The 25,902-nt window shown below is 37.2% G+C and overlaps 1 protein-coding gene across 1 annotated transcript in view; it reads left to right on the plus strand.

Moving 5' to 3' along the window:
- GMDS (GDP-mannose 4,6-dehydratase) overlaps positions 1 to 25,902 on the plus strand; it is a gene marked incomplete at its 3' end in the record, with an annotated part of 287,933 nt that overhangs the window by 79,008 nt on the left and 183,023 nt on the right. Inside the window, exon 5 of the mRNA XM_085313757.1 lies at positions 25,321 to 25,513. Within this exon, the coding sequence (XP_085169883.1) occupies positions 25,321 to 25,513 (193 nt within the window). The remainder of the gene's footprint in view (positions 1 to 25,320; positions 25,514 to 25,902) is intronic.

Below are 25,902 nucleotides of genomic sequence, written 5' to 3' on the forward strand. Positions count from 1 at the left end.
TTTTTTCTTGTTTTCACAGAAATGCAGAAAAATGTGAAACTTTTGTCAGTGTTTTCTTCCTGTGTTCTAGAAACTCTAAAAAACACAGCTTTTTAAAGCTTCAGAGTACACGCACGTACCATCAATAAGAATTAATTTTTCCCTATGCAGTTCCAGAATGTATTGCAGAATACAACCAAGGATAAAAAAAAAAAAAAAAAAAAAAAAGAAAGAAAAGAAAGAGTCTCATAGTATGTGCTGTAGATATACTAAGAGTGATGCAGTTTATTTTGCTGCTTAAAATAGAGGAGTTATTTATAGTGTCAGAACTCTTACAAGAACCTTAAGACAGAACCTCTTATTTAACATTTTATGAAGTAACTTCTTTCCTATGTGATTATTTCCGTCATACCAGCTTTTTGCATTCATATCACAAAGCACTTCATACATGCACAACTTCTTTTCTGTACCTTGTGGCAATAGCACAAGCTGATTATCCCTGTAGTCCCGGGGTCTGATCCAGTGCACAGTGAGGAGAACAGCAATACTCTGTTYGGCTTCCCTAAACATCGAATCAGGCCTCCTGCCACCAGCAGTCAGGACTGTGGCATCACCTGTCTCTTTTCTCTCTCAGTATCAGTGCTGCCGGGGGACCAGAGTAAAGGCTATCACTGTAATGCTTCGGAAAAGCAAGCAATTCCAAAAAGCATTTTCATTTTGTTTTTAAAGGTATCCCTGAAACCTTTCCTCACACCCTGAAATAAAAGAAAATGCACCTAAAGTATATCAAGAAGTCTCAGTGTGCATCCACATTTTCACTCTCTCTGTGCCAAAGTTTGCCAGATTCCTCCATCTCCTTTCCTATACCTTTGGTATTTCTTTGAATTTCCTGATTTATGTTGGTACCATTTTGTGAGAATTGGTGTTAACCGTATGTCTGCCATAGGAGTATCAGGACTATTGCTGGTTTATCGTGGCACTCTGAGAACAAACACAGCCAAGTTTCACGACCTCCAGAGCTGTATATTTAAGATCTTAGTATTTGACAACCAAAAGGGTGAGTCTTTATGTCAAGCAAAGAGAAGTGATACTTTTATAAACAGTTGGAAAGCCAAAACTATGTGGCTGTTGAGAGAACAAAAGGATACTTCAATAAAATTGTTTTGTAAAATAGAAATTTCAGGTATTTTATATTCCCCTTTTTGACTGGTTTTGGGATGCAGAATTTTGATCAAGGCTGGGATGAAATTTGCTTCATAGTTCAAGGGAAATGCGTTTAGCAGATGTCTATTCAGATTTTTTTGTGCTGTGTTATATTCTGTAGACCGAAGGATTTTTGCTTACTAGGACAAGTGAGGTGGGCTCTTTGAGCAAATAGTGTTGCTTTATAGAAACAGATACGTTTCAGTGATTAGCAAGTATCATTCTGCTGTTTATGACTTCTAGCACCTGTTAGAATGCAGCATATTATTCTTTTTTTCCGTTGGTGGTATATGGCCTAAGTTGTCCATTAATTCATAATGAGCTTCCCTAATATAGCATATGAAACTCTTCATAAATTATTGTGCACAATATATACAACAATACAACAAGTTGTGTTTTTGTAAGTTATGTTAAAACAGTGGAGCAATTAAACTCCTACTCATCACATAATGGGTTTTTCCTGTTGTGTAGTGCCAAAAAAAGGTGCTTGAAAGTATCGAGAGATACACTAATTTTCTTTGAGCTATTGGAACTTGCCTGCTGCTATTTTGGAACACACAATCATTATGTATTCTTAGATGTATCTATATTTAAAGCCCAAAGCAGATGTTGGATAGTGAGACAACTTGTGGAAACTTGTTTGTCAAGTTTGTTTCCCCCTGCCCCCTTTTTGGTTCATTTATGAAAAGAAATCTCTTGAGAAGAAAATACTCTAATGGTTAGAATTGCCCTTCTTTAAAGTATTTTTGAAGAAACACATGCAAAATCTGCGAATGAGCATATTAGGGTTTTCCATTAAATGATGTAGTTTAAATGGCTTAGTAGATGTTCTGTATTTTTATAATGCATTTAATAACTTGAAAACAGCTCTACTATCATTAAATCTATTTTCCTGTTTAAGTTAGGAAAAGATTCTGAAAAATTAATGGATGACATCAATTAAAAATCCTTAAAATAATATTTAGCAGATTCTAACAGATAATTTTTTTCCCTTATGTAGTAGTCAGACTATGACAAGTATATATGTTTGAGTGATGCTAGTGTGCCCACATGGATATTCAGGTGGGTGTACATACATTCACTCTAGGCTTTTTCTACCTTAAAGATGTTTTGCTGTTGTCTTCAGTAAGTTAGAGTCAAGGCCTTCTGTGTACAGTCATACGTGCAAACCAATAATTTTAGTGCTTTTTGCTCACATTATAGACATTCCAGAGTTTACTTTGTTTGTGTTCTGCAAATCCTTTCATGCTAGAGAGATAAAGACAACAAGGAGGAAACAAAATTTTTATGTTTTCGCTCCTACAATGCCTGGTCCCAAAATGAGCCAGCTGAAAGTTTCTTATGACTTATTTTCCTTTCTGTAACAAAACTAGATGTCTTTCTGTTTTTTTTTTTTTTGTTGTTGTTGTTGTTTTTCCCCCATTAACTCAGAAAAAATTAGTGCATCTTTTAATGCTTCCAAACACCTTTTTTCTTTTATTCTCTAATTGACTGAACTTTCATAACAGAGTTTATCAAAAGTGTATTCTGTGAGGTTGGCAGAGACTTGCAAGTTATAAAACTAATACAAGCTAATACAGATGAATGGAGGAATTCATCAATATATGTGAAAGGCATCTTATGCTTGGGAAAACCTTTAATTTGTTTTCAATTTATTGTTAGTTTTCTAATCAAGCATGTTTACAGCATAAAAAGCTATTTCCTCTCCATTTGAAGCTACTCCTCATTGCAAGCTATGTATCCTGAATGTTCTTAGTGTCAGTAAATGTCATGCAGAGGAAATCAGAACAGATCTAGCGGCATCAACCTGAAAGGTGGTAAAATTCTTACTTAATTAACCAGGGTTTGGGGCACACTTACTCAATGTTTTGTTCTTATAAGGCACTGTGACAAATGTCATGAATTTCAGGAGTTCCAGTTTATCTAATCCTGTTTATCTCTTCCTCTCCACCCCGAGATGGAGGTTTTTCCTGATGTAACTCAGGAAATAAATGCAGGCGCATCACCTTGTGACACAAAAGTGGGAGGTAGGGTCGTCTTGTTTGCACGGCCTGAGATTTTTTTTTTCTCTTTTCATTTTGAATCAATTCTGGTGAGGTCCCTGATTTGATAAAGATGCTGACAGATGTAAACTGTCTTCATCAAGGCAGCTTAATGCAGCAAATGAGCTCCAGAGGTAAAAAAGCTCCTCCTGTTGTAAATGGATGATTAATTGGTGTCGCAGAGTCAGAAAGAGAGGTTAGTCTGATGCAGATGTCTTTGCTGCAATCTTATTCTTGGCCAATTTGCCTTTTKGGGAAGCACAGCAAGGGCTTAGTTATGTCTTGCAGCTTTTGTGTGGCAAGGCAGCAAGGAGAGCTCTAGTGCCTCCACTAACATGCCTTTGACTTCTGCTGAAGGTCTATGCTGAGAGAAGAGTTGTGACTGCCTGGAAATTGGGCTTTCTGTCTGCAGCTGGCTCAGCCACTGTTGCTAAGTTGCACTTGCCTGGGGTCCTGAGCTCAAGATTCAGTTGCTGAAGTTTCGTCATGATGGGAATAAAACCCTGACTTTAATATAGACTTATTGTATAGAAACTGTCTTTTATATGGATCAGCTCTGTATACACATTTAAGAGACAAGTAATATTTCCCAATGTACTGTTTAATTCAAAAAGCACATGAAAACACTTCTTCCAGTTAGCCAATTTTCATAATTAGAAACCCCAGAGAAACTACACTAGTATTTTCTYTAACCAGACCCTCCTACACTCAAAACCCACAATGAAAGTCTCATACAATTTTTTTAAAGGCAAAAAGCTGTATCCTGAGGAATCATTAGCTATCTGTCTGATGATTCTTGCTGTCCTCAGAAATACTGCTCTTTAGAACTGAGGCAGAATTTTCACATAATACTGAGATATTTCCTATTTCTTCTCATATAGTCCGATTTTATCTTTTTCTTTATGATCATATTACGTAGCTTCCAAATAGGTTCATCATTCACAAATCCAGTGTTTTGTTTCCTTAGTAACTTGCTGGCATCTTTGAGTTGCAGTAAAGGATGGAAATAATATTGATAGGAATCTGCATGTTTTTAAGGCAGATGGGTTTTATTGGACTAGTTAAATACTTTCTTCAGTCATTCATCTTTGGTTGATAAGGGTAACTGTGCTGGGATAACAGACAGTATTTAGTCAAGGATAAGCCTGTGGCTCTGGAGCACTATAATATGAGGCACACAGGGGAGTACAAGTATAAGGACCCCCAAAGCAGAGACTCAATGCTATGGAGCAGCTCAGTGTCTGCACTGGGCTGCTCAGGTGTTAGCAGCAGTTCAGTTGCCCTGTGGAATATGGCCTGCATTGCCCCTGCAGCGTGCCGCTCGTAGCCTAGTCCCTGCCGTGCTGCTGCGCCCTGTGCAAAGGCCCGCCACCTCCTCTTTCCCACCTGCCACCACCAATATCTCATCTGTGTTAACCATTATCCGGGGCCTGGGAGTGCTGGTGGGTGCAGCAGGGCTGTGGCGTACGGCAGGATTGCTAACTGCCCAGGGCTGGGCAGTGCCCGGTGCTGCTGGCTTGGGGAGGACGGGGCAGGGGTACCCGAGGTGGTTCTGCGTGGCACCAGTTAGAGTCCAGGGGATCTGCTGGGCCCCATTCTGTGCTGCAGCAGCTGTCTTTGTCTCTGAAAGCAGTTTAGTCATCTAAAATGGGGGGAAAAAAGAAAAAAAATAAAGTTTGTATTCTTGAGAGTGGAAATTCCAGAAGAATTTACAGGTTATGGTAGATGAGGAACTATACACTGCAGTGACATGATGGAAAAACAGCTGAGGTCATATATCGACAGAAGACTACTGAGTAGAAATAAGGAGTCAATATTACTCATTTTAGCAGAACACTGCAGCTGTTCTACTTTTCAGAGTATGTTGAGAATAGGAAAAGACTCGGTAAAGGTGAAAGAGTGATTTTTAGCACTGAAAAGCAAACTTCTCAGTAAATGACATGAAGAGACCACTCTTCATGTCTCACTGAAGTGAATGTAAAGGAGCTATTTAATCCCAACCACACTRGGATAAAAGATGTTTGATATTACAAGGTTCTTAACCTAGCAGACAATTACAGAGAGATACAGTGCTGAAAACTAAAGCTAAACAAATTCAGACTGGAGAAGAGGTGCAAATTTTTGAAAGTGAGAACAATTAGCATTAGAACAGCTTACCAAAGGACATAAAGGATTCTCCATTACTTGCRGTCTTTAAATCAAATTTGGATATCTGCCTAAGAGATATAAATAACTACTAGCTATTTATACAGCTTGATAGAAGAATTGCTGAGTGAAGTCATATGGTCTGTGTTATGCAGGATTCTTTTTTATATAATAAAAGGGAAAACTGTAAATAGCATTTGTTATATTTGTATAATCATTACTCATGATCTTAATAATTGCGACAGAAAATGTGTTCCTCCTCATGCTTTCCTTGGATTTATGTATCCATCATAATAGCTGATGCTTCTTTCAGTTTTCTCGCTTGCAGTCTTAAACAGACGTTCCTAAGTATCTACATGAGAATGAAGAACTTGATATTTTAAACTGCTAATTTTGATGGGATCCCAAGGGACTGTATCTTTTTTCTGTTTCAATCGTAATTTTTTCTGTTTTGCAATTGTAATTTTTTAATTAAGATAAGGCTTTGAAGTTACCACCCATTCTGTGCACCTTTGGAGGAAGAGATAGCGGCTGAACAGAATTAGGGAGTTTAGAATTGAGTTGCATTTGTACATCTTGATTTGCACAGATCTTGCCCAAGACATTATTCATATAAAAAAAAGAACTCTTTGATTAAGCTAACTCTGGAATTTATATTAGATTTTTCCTTCTCAGGATAAGTGCCTATGAATACTTTTCTTCTTTTACCTTTCTTCTTATGTACACGTCTGATGCATTTAATTGTTTTGAAGGGCTTTGTGAACCTCTTCCCCATCTGTTTCACCAGTGTGTAACTCATCCCATACAAACATCTATTTTTGTTGGAAAGGGAATATTTACATGAGTAAGAGTGATCATGAAATACATACTTTCTCTCAAACCAAAAAAATATTAAAACCTGATGGTAGTCCCTCTGTATCATAAGCCTATTGCAAGGAATGTAACAGTTTATTTCAGGAAAAGATATGACTTTTGTTTTTCATTTGTAATACCAGCTTTTTAAAATTAATTTATAAATTAAAATGTATATTTTAATTAATACCAATACTTTTAATGGGTTGTTGAATTGTGTTTTTTTTTTCCAGGCTTCCTGATTCTTACTCTAGCATACTGTATACTACGGCATTTGAATTGTAGTCACTGAAATAGTGTTTAAAATAAACAAGAGAAGGAAAAGTACCTTACCTCCTTTATAAAATTAAAATAAAAATGTAAATAATATCTCTAAATTTTATATGGAAAATCAAAACATAAAATTGCTTCTGGATTTCCTGAAATTACATAGAAAGCCTGAATTAATTTGATTGTGATGCCTACATCTTAACCTAAAGATTTCACATGCAGAGAAAAACACATCTTGAGATACTTCATTTGAAAGAATGATGTACAGATCACTGTTTTTTTCCAGATAAAGGTGATAGAAATCAATAAGATTAATATCAAATTCTTCTGAAACTGCAAAAATAGAATTCCTGTAGAGGTCTCACTGGTTTAAAAGCTGTTGTAATAATCCTAGAGCTACAAACACAACTTCAGAAGAAGAGAGCTAGCCTCACATTTTAATTATGCACAGAGTAATTTAGTTTGAAACTATTGAAACTAACTTCTCTAAAGATACAGCATCCCAGAAGAAACTTTGCCAAGTTGTAGATATCTTCAGCCATCTGTAGTGGATTACTTCCTCCTACTGTATTTCAGTAGCGTTGTGGTGGGAAGGCTTTGGTGGCAACTGCACTAATGCAATAGGTGTGATACTTTTCTCCTTTTTAATTTATTTTGGCAGTCTTTCAAGGGAAAGATTCTGGATCTAAATCAGCTACTGTAACAGTGAGTGAGCAGAACGCATTTTGATGTCTCATGTAAGCTATGTCTTCTGTAAAGTAATAATCAGGCTGGTAATAAATGATAAGCAACATGCCCAGCACTTGATACACTTTTTTTCCCAAGATGACTCYGTAAGGGTAATGGATATAGTAAAAGTAAGCAGAAAATACGCCTGGACAATATGCCTGGACAGTGGAGCTTCAGCAAGGATGAGAGGACAATTCAGCATCAGCCTGAGCCTGTTTATGAGGGCTGTAAGGCGGGCAGTGTTGTTGGATAGATGATTTGAACCAGCGCCTGCCCTAGTCACAACCAAACACTTCAGTTAATTCATCACAGAAGTCTTGAGCACTTTGCTTGTGCAAACTTAAAAGGTTAAGGCAGTAAATAGTTTATTGCCACTGAGGCCTGTTGAACATTGATCACTGTTGAATTCCCTCTGTTTAGATGTAAGTTCTTTTGAAATATGCTCTGTAGGTTTAGTCTGAGAGCAGGATAATTGCCTTGAGGGTTTAAAATTTGAAAGCAGACACTTCTACAGCCAGATTGCAATAGGCTGCCAAGACAGTCTAGTGTGAAACAATACCGTGTTATGTTTTTACTTCTTGGTATTTGAATGAAGCAATACGAAAGACTGTTTTGTGAGGCATGGATGGGTAAAGTCCTACGTAGTTTGCCCTTTCATGTCTATTAATAAAATCCTTGTTATAGTTCTATTTTCAACCTCTCTGTGGTTTATACTGCAGTTCTGAGCAGCTGATGGTTCTCCTTAGCCTAATACTGCGGAGTTACTTACTCAGCATGCAATTAAGTTTCTCCAGCACAAGCATTGAAACAGTGTGGTTACAAACGTTCCCGAAAGTCCTCCTGCTGATCATGGCTGTACACTTTTTCAATAATGTACTTGCTTAATGTATAGGATTTTTGTAACTGAGAAGAATTGAGAGAAACTGATTCTTATAACTAAGAAGCTTTGCATTTCTGAAAAGTCATTGGCAGTGTTTGTCAATACATAGCGCTGGTTTTGTGCCCAACTAGCTATGTGAACATCAGGGTCTGCCAAAAAAATGATCTAATGGCCCCAGGCTTTGGATCCAAATTTACTAATTTCTATAACTAGGTGGGGAATGGTAATGCGTTTGGAAGGGAAAATTACAGGGATTGTTTAAAAATACAGAACCATCCCAGATTTGTTACACTTTTTGATCATGTGATATCACCGTAYCATATGTCATCATACCATGCTTTTTACTGATCACTTTCTTCCTTCTCAAAATGGACAAATCCCGTAAACTTAGATCTTGATCCTACCAGCAGTTCCACCATGGTGAATCCCCATGTCCTTGTGAACCTTCTCTGCTGTCCTGGATCTGTTGATGCACCAGACTCAAATCTAGCTTGGTTAAGCTAAAGTTATTTATGTTTATAGCAGTCACAGTGATAGTTTTTCAGTAAAAGCCTGCTGGTACAGATATGTGAAGAATAAGAAATTTTGAGGAATTTGAGCCCATTGATCTATTGTTTTGTGGCATATTACATATGAATGTTAACTTTTCAAGAGGACTTATAGTTTGAGCAAACTACTGAACAATTCCAGAGCTAATTTTCCAAGATAGTGTCTACAGTCTTTGCTTACTAAAATAAAAATATTACTTTAGATTGCAAAGAAAAGGAACTAAAACATGTGCATCATAAACTGAATTGTGGGGTATGTTCAGATAACTGCTTTTGTCCAAAAATACTGAAATATTGATAGCAAATCAAAACCCCAGTCTTACAGCTTATGAATGTTTTGATATAATTTTGAAGAAAAAATATTAATTTAGAAATCAAATCATTAAAATCAAATTTCTTTATTTAAAGGTTTCTGTAAAGTTGAATGTCAGTGAATAAAATGGGGGGAAAAAAACTGATGAACAGTCAGTTTCTCTGTATGTGRCCTTACTTTTTACAGAGAAGACAGTACCTCAGACTTGCCAGCTGTGAAATTTTCTGTTCATCTTTACTGTGGAGCACCTCACATTTTWTTTTTTTCTTTTAGACAGAGTTATCAACAGATGATGGATGAACTGTAGACTGATTGTGTTAAATACCTTTTTCATTTAAAAAGYGCCATTCCTTCTTGCAAAGGCAGTCATTCCATCTTGTAACAATAGAAGAAACATCATGAAGTCATAGTTCAGCTCCAGTGAATGACTTTGTTTAAGGGTTTGATGAACAGCAAAGGGAAATGTAAGAAAAACAGCATGACAGAAAAAGTTAAAATCTTTTTGTTGMACCCTCTTTCACTGTCATACCCTGTAAATTCCCCTAATTATTGCAGATTGAGTGAAGACTTTCAACACAGAGAGCATTATTTTGAGCCAGAGTGATTACAAGGATGAACTTGCTGATTTTAGAGCAAGACAGAAGATGAATCTGAACTAAAGTTTGTAGTATGTAAGACATGTATTTTAGAGCAAGTGTTGTATCTATTCTTAATATTTCTTTATTTTCACTACTTCTAATGGATCTGAAGAAAATAATAAATGCTTATAACGGACTTCTGAGATGCATTGTACCTATATTTGCTCCATTATGCACTAGAATCTTTCAAAAAAATTTTATGAGCATATGAATTTTTCAGATACTAAATATCATACAAATATATTGATTTTGTAGAAAGTTATAATTTCAGAAAAAATGTGTCGGTGATTGTTGAATGCTGATGAGAACTAATGTCTTGGGGTAGTGTTGGGGGAAAACAAGACTCCTGGGATAAGGTTGCTATACAATTTTGGCATAGCATCTAATTAGATCTCCTCTCTGGATATGAAGTTTATAAGTTCCTGTGCTAAGGTGTTGCATAGTGTTACTGTCTGCTGGCAAAGAGTGTGAATATTATCACTTAAGTAAGGTAAATCAAGTATCTATGTGTTCTGTCATCTGAGGAAGAAAATACATTGGGTATTTTGTTACCCTATGGGRTAAAAAATCTGTTTAAATATGTTGTTAGGCTGATACATCATTAGACTTTACAAGACTAGCAGCTCTTTTTTCTTAAGTTTAGCAAGCTTATAGCACAAAACATTAAGTGTCTACMTCAGCAGATCCATACGTTAAAGATCTAGTTGAATACCGTTAGTTTGAACTGGATATGTATTAGCTAAGTCCATAGACAGGGGCTGGCTTAACAGCTTGTATAGTTCAGGAATTTAACACTCTTTAATTCACATTTTTATTTAACACTTTATTACGTTGGGAAGAGCCCAGACTTTTACAAAAGACTATGCAGACTATTCTTGTCCTATAGGAAAACTTCAGTGCACTCTAATACCTTTTACCACTGCAAACAGACAAAAAGGAGTAGTTGTTCTGTGCAGGTAGGATTTTCAAATAATATAGCAGGTTTAAGGATAGCACCATTTATATGAAATTTCTRAGGATAAACTGGCCTTTGGAGAATAAAAGTTTAATGGCATTTTGTTTATTGTGTTTATTAATCCCTTGGCTATATTAAGGGAGAGCTGCTGAAAAGACTGAAGATTTAAGTATGTGGTTTGGTTTTTTGACTTGGGTTTGTCTTAATGGCTTTTCTTTATCTTTGTTTATTCCTTTATCATGTGAATGTGAGACTTGACTTCTTTTTACTCTTGCTGTTAATTAGGAAAAAATCAGAAGTCTGACATTTTGAGCTTTCAGGATTCACTACTGTAAGCTATCAGTCTTCTATTTTTCACAATCAGAAATACACCTCTTTCCCTTTTCTTCCTCCACCACCCCACAGAAGAGCAAAAGAGCAAAAGAGAGAGCTCTGGAAGGTGAAGTTATCGTGAGATAATTGCAACCCTGAGGGACTGGAGACACTTGGGTGCATTTCATACCTTGGGGCTGTCCAAGGATGAGATTTTCACACGAAGGCTCCACCCCAGTGTATTTTATTTTTTTATTGCATAAATCAGTCTATGTGCTTAGAGATCGTTTATCATTTCTCTGATATTCACCAGAGTACAAACAGTACTATTCTAGTTCTGTTTAACCTCCTCATTTCTCTGTCTTTATCCTGCTGAAAAAAGAAAAATTGGCAAGATGCTAAAATTATATAATGGAGGTTCTGTATTTTAATGCCGAAATCGTACATTGCCCTAAAACCCTTCACCCTCCAGTACTCTTTGTACCTCTGAGAACATGATATATGGCTGAATAGTGCACTTAGCAACCATGACTTCATTTAAATCCTTCAGTTTTTGAGAAAGGGATTACTGCCTTAGAACATAAACAGTGTTAAAAATACATATTTTCAGATGCAATTACTATGAACCTCAGCTTAAATTTGTGTGTGGAGAGAGCACACTTGCAACACGGAGGTGTTAAAATCTACAGAAGTGAAACAAGTAACATGCCAAAATTTTTTAATTTTTACCAATTATAGTATTCTCCATTAACATTGCGTATTTACACTGTCACCCTTCCATGCTCGCCTCTTTAGAATATACCAGTCATGCAGGACTGAAAATTAACAAACGTTTCCAAACTCCCAAATGACTCTTTTGCAATTTCCTTTGGTTCTCTGGCTAACAGAGAACACCAGTCYGTCTCTCCCCATGTTCTTGCAGTTACTGACAGAACTTGGTGTATCCCAGGTGAGGATGCTCAGAGCCYCCAGGCAGCTTGGGGTCAGTGCTCTGGAAATTAGCTAAAACTATTACTGCAGCAGTGAGACTTAGCATTCTTAGCTTATGTCAGTGTTGTGTGGAATCATGGATCTTAACTTGCATTATTTTTTCATCCAGCCATACTTCACAGCTATTCAGTACATCTCCCTTATGGACAATCACCTCTCATAATGACCTGTGCAGTAGGACTACTTCAGTGGCGTATACAAGTTCTGAAAGTTCCCTCATTTTGTATGTGCATTTGCTGGCAAGTTAGTAGTATTATGAGCCTTCATTTGTTCCTGGGCTCAGTGTGGTATAATAAAACATATTATATGGGGGTTGAACTCAATATTTTTCCTGCCTGATTGTCAGATTCTGGAAACACAATTTCCTTAGCTTCGACTAAATTCATGTGAATACTACCACTCAGCTTGGAAGCTGAGTGTGCTGTGTTAGAGAGACTTGCAGGCATTTATAGAACACGTGTTTGAAAAGGAAGACAGATTGAAAAAAAAGATCGTGAGATAGATTTTCATGTTTCCTTCCACATTTATCTCTCTGAGATAAATGCACTCTGCTGGCATTTCCTTATGATCCTGTCATTTCTTGACTGAGATATCCATGAGTCACTCAGAAAAGAAAAGCATGATTGAAAAGTGCTAACTGAAATATTTGCATACAATAGAGACATGGCATCTGCCCAAGCTATGCATTTTTTAGAAATAAAATGTAACTGTACACAATTTTACAGACTTCACTGGTTTGTGAAAGTTGATATTCCCACTGATTATGGTCAATGATTCGTTTGCTACATTTTGGCAAGTAAGTCTTGTCTTCCACATCGCCTTTCCAATTTGCTTCATCCCGAGGCTGCAAAGTTCACTTTGAAAGATGTTGGAGCTTTTTATATGGCAGTCAAGACTTCTTCAAAGCTGCTATGAGGGGAAATATTTTGGCACATTGAATACCACACTATGTAGGAATACTTTCATGCATGTGTCAATCTGGTCTTTCCAGCACCACAAGAGATGAAAATCTCAATGTTCTCTGAGGGCACAATCAGGTGGATTAAAACAATATAGGTTTGTTTTATAACGGCAAGAGGRGAAACTCCCGAACTTCTTGATTTTGTGCTATTAGTTGTCTGTCATATCCCAGCTGTTTCCTGGACTATTTAACTTAACGTTCAAGTGAAAGGCAGATACTGTTCCTCTTCTTTTTCTCTGCGTCAGAACCCAAGAGATGGGTGAAAAAACAAGGCTGAGGTTAGTGTTGTGGATTACAGTACACAAACCAATTGCRGTGATCTTCTTTGATTTATGATTACTATGCCTCATGCATGTCGAAGCAAACATATGCCTTTCAGAATTAATACCTATACATTATTTTCTAAGAACTGTGATGGAGAGGCTTTAGTACTCAATAATAAAAATAATAAAATAAAGGCAAAGGCAGATGCCAGCAGCAAATCTGGTTAATTGGGGTTTATCTTCTGAGCATGGCATCGTACTTGGTCAGAAAAGAGGAAAATAGTGAAAAACTTTAACCAGCAGACTTCATCTCTTGAAGCTATCTGTCCCTTGGCCTTTTCACTTACCCCCACGTATCTGTCACGGCACATGAATTTTTCTGATTCATCCCAYACATTTTTAGCTAGCCACCCACATCCTTGTGAGGCTGTTAATATGATTAAATAGAACATCTTATGAGGGGGATGTTCTTTGAATTCAGAGTACTCACTTTCACATAGAAAACAATTGAGTTCTACCTTAAAGGATATGATTAAAGATGTAAGGTTTATGGTTTCTTAAGTATAACCACATTGAAATCTCAGTGACAACAGTGATGATAATAGTGCATTTGCACTTTTGTTGCTTCCTGCACAGCATAGAGAATTAGTGCAGTCTGTTTTGAGGTATTCACTAATTACTGTCATTATCTTGACTGAAAAGGGAAAGATAAATCTAGAAACTACTACAGTGAGAGTACTGAAAGCTGTTTCAGCAGGTTTATTACATCATTTCCAACAAAGTCTTCATCAGCTACTGTATTTGTAGATGTTGTTAATATTCCGATTTTAAAATTAATCATATGGAATGCTTGTACATGTGCTAAAGGTGAGGATACTGGTGCACATGTACTCGAGTTCCCTTTCAGTGGCATTTTAAGGCTTTTATTTGGGGGCAAAGGATAGGGGTTGGTTGGTTGGTTATAACTTTTAACAGTTTTAAACCATAAGGGRTGGATTTTTTTCATGGCAAGCATAGACTTTAGACTATTATATTTATTTTTAAAAATATTTTAAAATGTTACCTCTTTTCCAGAACAAGTAAAGGGAAAAGAGCACTGTTGGTTTTATGGAAAAAAAATGATTTTGAAGTGTGGTCCTTTTTTGGAGCAGGGCCTTAAGATTTGAGAGAAAGTGATCTTTATGCATTGAAAGAAAGMRYWKYKYTTYYCYSTKYWMAAAAAAAAAGGGGGGGGGGGGAAGGTGACTATTTCTTGACATGCAACAGCATGCCTGTTCATTTTCCCAGTCATTCTTACTAGAATATTGGAGCAGAAATTTGGAAGAGGGCAACTGTAGGAGCATATCTTTTTTCAGTACATACACATACATCCAAATTTGGCCCATGTGACAAGTCATAAAAACTTTTCATGCACATTCAATAACAATAAGAACCTCACAAGTCAATTACACAGAAGTTTGAGATATGCTGAGCTTTTTCTAGCTATGGAGGAGTTTTCCTCATTGTTGCAGTTTTTGATTGCTCTATGGCAACCCAGAAAGTAGAGCGAGGACCATGCAGGTATAACATTTCGAGGAATTGCAAGTGTACTGGTAAATAGCCATGGTGAAGGAAGGGAGGCTTTGGACTTAGTAAAGAAAGTGATTGGAGCAGGAGTCAGTCTGAAGTTGCAACACTCATCTTTGATTTAGAAGATGTATCTTTGTAATGCTTTTCTCAAAGAGTGGTATCTTTGTGAAGAACATAACTTCATTATTTCAAGGATAAGCTGTGTGCATGAGTGAAGGCAGATGTGATTTATCTGCTGGTAAGAGCATCATCTTTGSCACACTGAAGCAGGCATTTGACTGAGCTCCCATCACCCCTGGGTACTTCAGGACCTTGTTGGACATCAGTGAAGAATGTCCCCTAGCTGGCTGCGTCTAAGACATATTGCTTAAAGCCATGGGTTTTTTTTAATCATGTAGGCACGTGATTATTTGCTCAAAACTTCATGTTATAATTTGCCTCTCCAGAGGCCAATCTGAGCTACAACCAGAGCACTACAAGGTAGCTCTATGGTTGAGCTGAGGTAACTCTCCACTCTTAGGCTGTGGTGACAGAAGTGATTTGATTTTAGAGCAGCTCAGTAGCATAGTAAAAGCAAGCCAGATTGCATTATGTTGCATTTGCTGTTTTTTTTAAGAGTACTCCCATATACTTTTACTTCAACTTCACAAAAAAAATAGTAACTGCTATGTTGCGATGACTTGACTGTGTGTCCGCAGCTTTAGCTTTAAAATCAAATGGATGAGTCAGGCACAGATATGGGCAGTCCATCTAGTTGTGTTTATGGTCCAATTGCTATCAATGCAAGCACATTCAACTAATGCATTTTTCTTACAATATCCCTGTGAAGTAGGGAAGCTCTGTCAACCCTCGGTTAGCTGTGAGGAAGGAGATAGCAAATAATCCTATCTTTTCAGGAGAAGGAGAAAGTGCTTTTCATTTTAGAGAATGAAAATTGCAGAGCTTCCCATAGAGTGAGAAGTAAAAGCTTTTGTTAAAAGTTACAGGAACTATTTTTTATACCATATCTCTTGTGTCTCTGCAGATGCTTCACTCGGAACGTGTGCAGCTTGTTCAGAATGTCTTATAGGACGTAACCGACATTCATTTTTTAATTATAATTATAATAGTTATATTACATCAGCTACTATGTAGATTTAGCACAGAAAGCCAAACCCCAAAGAGTGGGCAATATAGCTTGGAGAACTGACCAGAAAATTGTCAGTAAAGAACGTTTGGGGTAAGGAAGAACAAACTAAAAAATTGTTTTTACAAATATACTTTCAGTTTTCTGACAAATTTTAAATTTGTAATTACTTGAATAATTTGAGAAATGATTTTTAAAAGTTTCTTTTTTTTGGTGTGTCTTATTTCTAGGTCAAATGTTTTTATAAGAAGAAAGTCTGTATTCAAATCTGTCTAAAATCTCTACATGACTATAAGTATTTGAATATAAATTTTAAATTTAAAAATAAAAATTCAATTTTTTTTAATAGTTTTAAATTCTATATATTTATTTTTAATTAATTTACTTTTTCTTAATTAAATTACTTTTTCTTGGAGGGATGTGCATTTTTGCTGCTTTGGGGGTACCTGAGAAACAGCTGTTTGGACTAAACTTTCTGAAACAAGGTCATTTGGTACGAGGAATTGTAGTCTAGGAAGTAATCTTCTTAAGTGATAAATAATAAATGATGAAAATATGCAATTTTCCTCTTGTTGAAAAGGTAAGACTTCTAGCAGGACCCATAAACCTTGTGAATTTTTTCCTTATGCAGTAGTAGGAGTTGAGAGACTCAGACYACACTGTAATTTGTAATTGTTTGGGGTAATTCTAGGCAATATGACATTGATATCAGCACTTGAGGGGGTCCATTGTATTGACTCATGTTTTGCAGTCTTGTTGGCTAGGAACTGTATGTTGTCACAATTTTTGTGACAGATCATTGCTTGTCAGATCATTGCTTTAGTTCAATATCTCTCTGTCTTGCCATCCATAAGAAGTCTTTTGAAATCATAAAGCAGATAGGGGCTGAGCGTTTGTTGGGTTTTGTAGCTTTGGGGTTTTTTTTTGTTTGTTTGTTTGTTTGTTTTTTGGGTTTTTTTTGCTTGCAGTGATATTTTAGTACTTCTGTGTAGAGCATTATTCTAAGTATCTGAGAGCATCAAGGAAGCAAGGATGGAACATTTTAAAAGGCATCAGAAGTTATATATATGTGTGTGTATATATATATGTATATGTATGTATGCATGTATTAATATTATAACCTAGTTGTAGTACTGGAGATTATTTTATAATAACCTATATGTTTTGAATTCATTTCTTTCTTTGTGAAAGTGAATTAAAAATGATGCTATTTCTTCCAAAGTGGCTGCCTTCCCTGCACACATTTTATTCATAGCTGCCTATTCCCTTGGCACATATAAAGCAAAATGAATTGGCTATCTTTTTACATCTCCCTTTGAACGTTCTCTAGTGACTCTCCAAGTTGCCCCTTTTTTGTCTGTCTTTTGAATAGTGTTTAAAGCCTCGAGTGGGTAGCTGGATTTCAGTATGTATGAAAATTCTTAGGGTATTATAAAGTCACTAATCATTGAAGTTACAAAATTTCAAACATCCAGCTCCATCCTGACTTGCTGCATGCTTTTTGTGTTTTAAAAGTTAGATAAATACATATATTGTTAGAACTATTCCTGAAAAAAGTGCTTAAAAGGAATAAAGAATCAACGCTTCTTTTTTAAAAGCTGCTTTTGTAATCTCTGTAATTTGAAACTAAAGACTTTGAACAGTGGGTTGAAGATTGTTCTGTGAGATAAATTCCTTGCATCACATAACACTGACAACTCCCCAGTTCCGTCAAATTAATAACAAATGGATGAGAAGATAAGCAAAACTAATGGGGAGGTTACATTTTTGCGACAAAGGTTTATGGCCATACTGAATCTCATGTTCTGTGATATTCCTCCTCCTTATCCTCCTCCACTTTGGTATTTATTACTAACAGATCTGAGCATTCCTGTATATAAAGCTCTTCTGTGGAGGAGATATGATGAATAGCAAGTTGGATTATGTGCCTCCTAAAAGTTGCTGTGAACAACTCTCCACTCCTCCAGTAGAAATTACTGTTTTTCTGCASGATCAGGCTTTATTCTTGCACCCACTTTGTACTCACTGGATGATGTTACAAATCTGAAACACACTGCTGTAATCTTAGTTTTACTAGAATTATGGAATACTGTAGTTTGGAGGGAACTTTTGAAAGTCATCTGAACCAGCTCTGTCCACAGAGCAGAGCCAGCTTACAGCAGGTGGCTCAGGGCCATGCCCAGTTGGAATTTTGAGTATCGCCAAGGATGGAGAATCCATAACCTCTCTGGACAACCTGTTCTAGTGTTTGGCCACTCTTGTTGTGAAAAGATTTTTCCTGCCATCTGTTTGTAGTTTTTCTTGTTGTAACTTGTGTCCATTGCCTTTTGATTAGTCTTTGGGAACCTCTTTTTCTTTTAATTCAGTGTCTTAAATTCTCTCTATCCACTCAATTATCTAATCAATAAGTAGAAGAATAAACAATTTACAAATTACACCTATTCAGAGATCTGTTCCAAAATATATCTTTCAGTCAGTAGTCTAGAGGCCAAAACAACTGTGCAGGATGTGGGAGGCTTTTTTTTTTTTTTTTTACTAAAATAGACCTCAAAGGTGATGGCTATTCCACTTATGGATTGTGGCATCACAACTTAAACACAACAGGTAACTGATGATTTTTGTATACTTCTTTGTATACTTCAGGCATCTACTGGAAGGCAGCTTTAAAGGCAAGGGCGAATGACCTTGTGAGCTAGATTTACAACTGCCCTTGCAATTTGCCATGAAACTCTTAGGAGTCCCACTTGTTATAGAAATTGAGTAATATATTCAACTATCAAACCCTATTTGATTTAAAAAAAAAATCTCAGGGAGTGTTTTTCTATGCTTGTTCTCTGCTTTGAGTTGATTTTTTTTTCTTTTTTCGTAACAGTACGTAGTAGTTTCTGATCATGAGAAGATAAGAAGGAAAACTATTTTAATAATGACAATGCATTTCTCTTTAAAGATTATTTCAGAAAGTTTGCATGAAGAACATGAAATTAATCAGCAAGAAAGTTCTAAAGAAAACTTGTCCAACCCAAACCATCAGAGGCTGCCATATGGATGTGCATCTTGGAGCATGTTAAGGGCCTCTTGCTAAAATCCTTGACTATTTCTACTGCATAGAGAAAAGCTGCTGCCCTCCTGCCTGAACTCCTTTCACTCTATAAACRGTGCTGCAGGGTAGTGCAACTGCAAGGCAGTTGGGGTCTTCAAGCAGCTTAGCAGCACTCCTGTTGCATCTAATCTTGGCTCTTGCAGTTTAATTTTTTAGTGCTCACGAAGCTGAAAGGTGGTAGCTGCTTTGGGATACTACGGTGGCTGTCTCTTTGGAACAAGATGAAAGATGATGCATGTCTTTCCTGTTGTTATCCTGAGCAATCTTTTTTCCAGAGTTAGAAGCACACTTTTGTTGTGAGGCTACAGCTTCTGCCTGCCCCTTTTTTTACCCTCACGTTCCCCAGATCAAGTGATTTCCATGTGCTTGGGGAAATGAATGGTGGGTAGTCATAAGTAGCTAAACTCTACTTCACCCCTCATTTGTGGGAGGTTTTTTAGGGGTGCAAAAGCAGATGTGTGTTCGGGCTATGAACGGGTTTGAGCTTCTCCTTTTTATGCATAAGCAAAACCACTTTGGGGATACTTGTGTAAGRCTGACCTAGTCCCTAAAGTATAGTTTGCAGTAGTTTATAACAGGTTATAGAGCACAAAGACCATGAAGGATCATTTAAGAATACTAAACAGCAAGCTTATTTTCTCACTTTGGTTTGGGTCTTCTCATTCAGGGATGAATGTGACATATTGGCCCACTGATGTCAAAACTAAACTTATAGCAACTTCAAGCAGGATCACAGGTCACTCAGCCTGCAGTCCACAGTGTGATGTAGCTGCAGTGGAGCTACATCACTGAGGCCTCAATGTCAGTAATGGTAGAGAGCCTGGTTCTCAGCTGCACAGCTTTTTCCTTTGCTTCACAGCTAACCTTAAAATCAGTGTTATTCATATCTGAGATTTAATTTTAAAAGAGAGAGAGARAAAAAAAAAACTTTGTTTGCCAGGAGGATATGAATTGATGAAGAAATGTTGATAACTGTTGTTGTCATTTCTTACTTCAGGCTCTCTTGCTGCAGCAATATTATGAATGTGTCTTGGGCTAAGAGGAATTTTGGGAAAAAATTTTGGCTTTTGCTTGTATTTGTAAAATTTTTTCCTTGCTAATTCTCTGTTTGTAGTCATATTATCAGATCACTCTAGTTCTATACAGATCACTTTATTTTTTGTGTTTTATCAATGCAAGACCAGGGAAAGAAATAGGCAAGAAGGTAGATCAACAAATAGTTACATTCCTTTTATCCAAAATTTCAGTCATTATTCTTTTCAGTCCATTTCTATTTAGCTAATAAGTTGAATAGGGCTTTAACATATCAAGAATGTAATTTTATAGTGAGTAATGCAGAGCTATTGAATTGACTATTTTTCTATATAACAAAAAATATATAGTTGTTTGGGGGATTTTGGTATCTTCCAGCTACTCAACTACTTCTTTTATTGGTTAACAGGGCAGTGAGTTAGGTGTTCYTTGTGATTTAAGGGGTTGGGAGAGACGGGAGAGAAAATGTCATATCCTCCTAGAGGTTACTTGAAGTTTTGGTAGATATAGGTTCTTCTCATTTCACTCCTCCCTCCCCCCAGAAATTTCATAAAATCTTTTTTTTTTTTTTTTTTTTTTTTTTTGTTGTTGTTTTTGTTATTGTAGGACTTTTTAGGAATGTTTGGCCCATATTCTGTGTTAGATTTAGCAGCTGGAATGTTACGCTTTACATGCCTGTTTGTAGGGGTTGAGCAGTTTGTTTATTGAGATGATATAAGTGATCCCAGTGGTTTTTATTGGCAGTGGAAGGCACACTGAATATTCAAGGCAAACAGAAATGATTTTAAAGAATACAAAAACGTAACTGCTGTGAAACTTCTGAGATGTGAAACATTTCTGAGCAGTTTTCTGTTCTGTGTGATTTTCTTCTTGGGTGTAAACCTCTTTCAAAGCTTTGAGAGACCTGATAAGTATTTTCTACTCTGATAAATCTAAAGAAAACTACTGTAAATTTTTCAAGAGTATAGGATCGTTAATTTGATATTATAATTAGGTTAGCCACCTCYGCTTTTACAGTGAAAGAAGAGAAGAACTTACATTTTAATCATTCTATTTCCTCTTGAGGCTTCACCAGCCTTCCAAAAATCCCATATATGAAGCTGAAAAAGTTGTAGAAAGGAGATGAAATTTCAATCATTATTTATATTCCTTAGATAGAGCATTAGAGCATATTCCTCTAGCACACATTATTTTTGTTAGAAAGCTAATAGTTAATATGGCTGCAGCCTCTCCTTTTGATTGTTCTAAATAACAAACCAGAACTAAGTATCTCACACAGTCACACCTATTTTGATGCTCGTTTGGTATTTATTTTCAGAATATTGGCCATTGCTGATAACCCAGTGGTCAGAAGCAAGTATTACTAAGTCTGTGGGCTTGTATATAGTACCCATCGACATGATAGGAATGTGTTCTTGTGGAAGGTAAAAGTCCCATATGTTTTCATTTAGATAGCTTTCAGTAAGCTTTTAAATCTTGTTAAAGACCTTGCTAAGCTCAGTTTTGAATGAACAATTGGGAAACATCATATTTAAAACATTACTCTATTAAATTTGAATCTTGTGTAGGGACTGAATCTGGCAATTAGAAAGAAATGAGAAAAAACAGAGCATGAATTCAAAATCAGGAATAGATGAAGCTCATGGAACACTCATTGTCATCTTTAGAGATGTGTGATGCAGGAAATATAATGTGATATGGTGTATTCCTCCTATTTGTCATGTGATACCAGGAACTATTTTAACCAACAAATCTGTGCTTTTCTCAAATATTTTATCAAGCTACGGATAAGCTTTATATGGATAAAGAATGCATTTGAAACTTAGCAGATTTGGGTTAGCAGTGAAGTCTATGAGCTAATGATACTCATTATATGAAACTCCTTCATACTCAAGAAGTCTTATTTGTTTTTAGTATATTTTAAGCCAATTCTGCAAGGTGTTCAGGGCCTGAAAACTCAGAACTGAAGTGTTTTTAACCAAGGATTTAAAGATCTCCCTACTGATCTGTCCACTTTTAATAGTACACTGTTATCTCTACTTTCTAAATGGAGTAAATAGGCATGTGTTAAGTGTATATATTTAGAGCACATCCAGAGGTGAACTACGGTAAGTCCGGAAGCATCAGGTCTGCACTGTACGTGGAAAGGCAGCTTCAAGCTCACTTCAGCTAAGGTATTCCAGACGGACAATCTCTGTTTTGTTGGCATGTGACACTTCCACTCAATCACAAATAGCCTGTCCAAAGAGAGCAAAGAGGTACTGGATCAGTGCTGTTAATAGTCTTTGTTGGGAAGGATTTAGTTTTAAAGTGTAGGCGAGGCATAGAAGTTTCTTTTCCCTACTCCAGTCACTGTGCAGAAACCTGGTGGGTCAGGTTTGTGCACGGAGACTGTCATAGKTGCAATGCTTCTTTACACAGAGGTTGGTAGTAGGTGGCAGTTTGGGGGCTTTGGTGCTTGGGTGGTAACTAYGTTAAAAAGCTAGTCAGTATATAGGCTTTGGAGAGTTTCTCCAAAGCTCTCCAGCTTCCTGATTTAGGTACCTAAAGTAGGTGCCATAGGCTGTGTGAAAGCTCCCATTACCTAAGCCTTGTTCTGAGGGTGGATGAATCTTTAATCTGTCAGAAAGYGTGGTTGGTTTTTAACCTTTATAGGCCTTTTCTTCTAAACAATCGTTTCCATGAAAGTTTTTTCTCTCTTMAGTAGTCCCACTGAGCCCAGTGCACAAGCAAAGATTATTTCTATGGGTAACATTTAGAGAATATGATTCGGCCCTTTTTTGTTTTGTACAAACAACATCAATTTTCTGTTGCATGTCCCTCTACAAGAGGTGCCTGTATTTTCTTTTTTAATTTTTCTTTTCTCTTTCTTTAACTTTAATCTTCCTGCTGGTCTTRCACCACAGAATGGGCGCCAGGAAAAGGGAATAATGTGGTAATGGTAACTCAGCACTTTTTCCTGCTCTGTCCCACTTCACTGATACCTATCTAATCTACATGATATTGYCATTTTATAAAACCCTTTTATGTTGTTAACTTTGAATTAGAATCAAATTAAAATCCTTTATGAAGTTTGACGTGGTAACTGTTACTGCCACTACACAGCACAAAGTGTGTTAAGAGTTCTGTGTTTTTGGTGTTGGAAGTTTCAGCGGATAAAACATTTTTTGTCTTCGTGACTGCTGTCGTRGGCCGACCTGCCGTCCTGAATGGAGTGAGTTCAGTGCTCTGAGCCCCGTCCCCGGCGGAGTGTCGGCCGCGTTAGAAAAACAGCAAGCGCCCACAAAGCTGTCAGCTTCTGCTCCGGAGACACGCAGCCCCGGGCAGACATGGAGGCAGAATTACCTCACACCTCAGGGAGTGATTTTTCTAGGTGAAGATTGAGGTCATTCATGAGGCAATAGGGAAAAGTGCATTTTGTGAGACCGGCCTGTGCACCAGCCACCAAGAGCAGTCCCTGGTATTGCCACTGCGGCCTCATTGTTCGCTTTGCTAAGAGATTTTATAATCTGAGATCTCTGGAAAGGTATTTTTTCTAATTTAAGATCACCTCAGCTGCGTGTACGATTAATTTGTGCAGCAGAGTATGTCAGCAAGGATTTACATTTGTGGAGATGTTTTTACCAAGTTACTTGTTGGAACCAATACCTTTATATAGGTGAATTCCTGTTCCTGCTATGATCAGTGAGTGTCTTRCCTTTACTTAGAGAGCAGGGATGTCACTCTGAGGGCACTAGTCATATGCTAAATGTACTAATTTGTGTTCATTAGTGCACTGTTGACAGTATCACCTATTCATTAAGATGTTTTCCCAAGTGTTACTATAACATCGAAGGTGAGAGGCCTTGAGTGGCCCTCGTTTCTGTGGCAAATGACTTAAAACAGAAAATGTTCAGCACGCTTCAGTAGATCCAGTGCTCTATTTCAGCTAGGYCGTGCCAGGTTAATAAGCAGAGTATCAGGTTTCTTTTTTTTGTTGGAGTAAAAAATAGTTAAATTTGTTTTAATTCGTACCTTTAGCTATTCTGGTTGAAAACTATGTGAGAACATTTTTATTGTGGAGTACAGTAACACAGTTTAGATAATTTCATACTTGTGTCAAATTAACTAGAAGTGCAAATCAAAATTAATCTAATTATTTTGATTTCATCTGCTGTGTAAATAAGCCTCAAACCTCTAGCGATTATTGAATAGAGAAAGTAGTTTAACAGGAGAAATTAATTCGGTTATCTATCTGAATCTGCAGAAAGCCTGAAAAAATACCTGACAAGTGTCAAGTTTCCCACTGATTTCATTGTAATAGCTGAACTACCCGGCTGTTTACTTTGTTCTCCATTAGTAGTCATCCTACCACTGAACACTGAGGAGGGAGAGGATCACAGATTTGTATTGTCTGCTTTTGGTAGTGTCTCACTAACTTCTGGCCTAGGTCGTATAAAGAGGCTGTGACATTGCCATCTCTCTCGAGCTTGTTGCTGGAAGCTGTCAAACACCAGTCAGTGGTGACACTGGGATATTTTTGGGTGACACATTCTTCCTTGGGCCAAGGTGATGCAGGAGAGTACTTTAAAGGTCCAGTGCAGCTTCATTTTTTATGATTTTGGCACTAAAACCAGGAAACGTTTTCTTTCAAAAACTGGCATGCTGAACCAAAATACTGGGTTGGAAGGAGGACCTAGAATGGAAGAGGAATGTGTTCCTGGGCCGGGCATCAGCACGAGAAGATTCTTTGGCGTGCAGGAGCTCTGCTAGCTCATCTGAACCCCCAGCCCACAGTCTCTGAACAACTACTGTGAACGTGCTTCTAAGCTGATTTTCTCCTGCCTGCAGATTGGAGCAGTCATAACATATCTCAGCTTACTTTTTCCAGTTTTTTATTTTTCTCCTGTAATTGTGAGGGCAAGAATTAATGTATTCTGATAGACTTCACTGAAGGCCTAAGCCAATGATGACTCAAACATCATCTTGTGGTGTATATCACAATCAAGCCCTCCACAAAGAGGCCTGTATTTTAAAATATATTTTGGCCATTATTTTTTACCATATTCAAATGTGTCAAAGATATTAAGCGCAAGCAAGTCTTGTGAAAATTGGCAGCTGTGGAGATGAGAGAGAGCCTGATAATGCTCCCACTGTGCAAGAGCTCACCCATTACCTCACATAAGAAAAAAATTCTGAGAGATTCSTGGGACACCATTCCTTCGGTTCGGCTATTTATGGAAATGCTTATTTATTCTTAGAAATCCTTTGAGGGTACTTCTGTAAATTGAGCATCTAGTTCATCCAAAAGTGTCTAGATGGCTTCATGACAAGTGATTTATTACTTGTTTTGGTTGTGCATGATCATTGCATATTCTGGTGCTGATAGTAAATCAGTGTTTTTCTATTTCTTTTTCTACTCTTCCTCCCCAAGATTTCTTTCGACTTAGCAGAATATACTGCTGATGTTGATGGGGTTGGCACTTTACGGCTCTTAGATGCTATTAAGACCTGTGGCCTTATCAACTCGGTGAAGTTCTACCAAGCCTCTACCAGTGAACTTTTTGGAAAAGTGCAAGAAATCCCACAGAAGGAAACCACCCCWTTCTACCCAAGATCGCCTTATGGTAAGGATTGCTGGTATGTGTGTCAGTGTCTGTATGTCTGTTCTCCCTGCTCATGTCTCAGGGCTGAAGTCATCTGGGTGTGAGATCAGAATGACGATAGAGCTAAAGTGACTAGACATGTTGAGAGACATACCTTTTTGAATTACTATGTAAAAACTATTTGCTGCCATTGCCTGGGGGTTGGAAATTACCATTTCACCTCACAAGATTGTGTTCATTCAGATCAAAAATGGAGAGCTCTTTTAAAGAGGAGGGGGAAGGGTGGCTCTTCCTTCACAAAGCTTTGTAAGATAGCACTGACGTGATAATATTTCATATTTTTTTGTTGCCTAAAAGAGAAACTCCCAAGAGCATTAAATTCAAAACACTTATTAAAGCAATGTGCAGGG

The sequence above is a fragment of the Rhea americana genome, unplaced genomic scaffold (assembly GCF_003343005.1).
Source record: "Rhea americana isolate MKP2758 unplaced genomic scaffold, rheAme1 scaffold_395, whole genome shotgun sequence".
Classification (NCBI taxonomy): Eukaryota; Metazoa; Chordata; class Aves; order Rheiformes; family Rheidae; genus Rhea; species Rhea americana.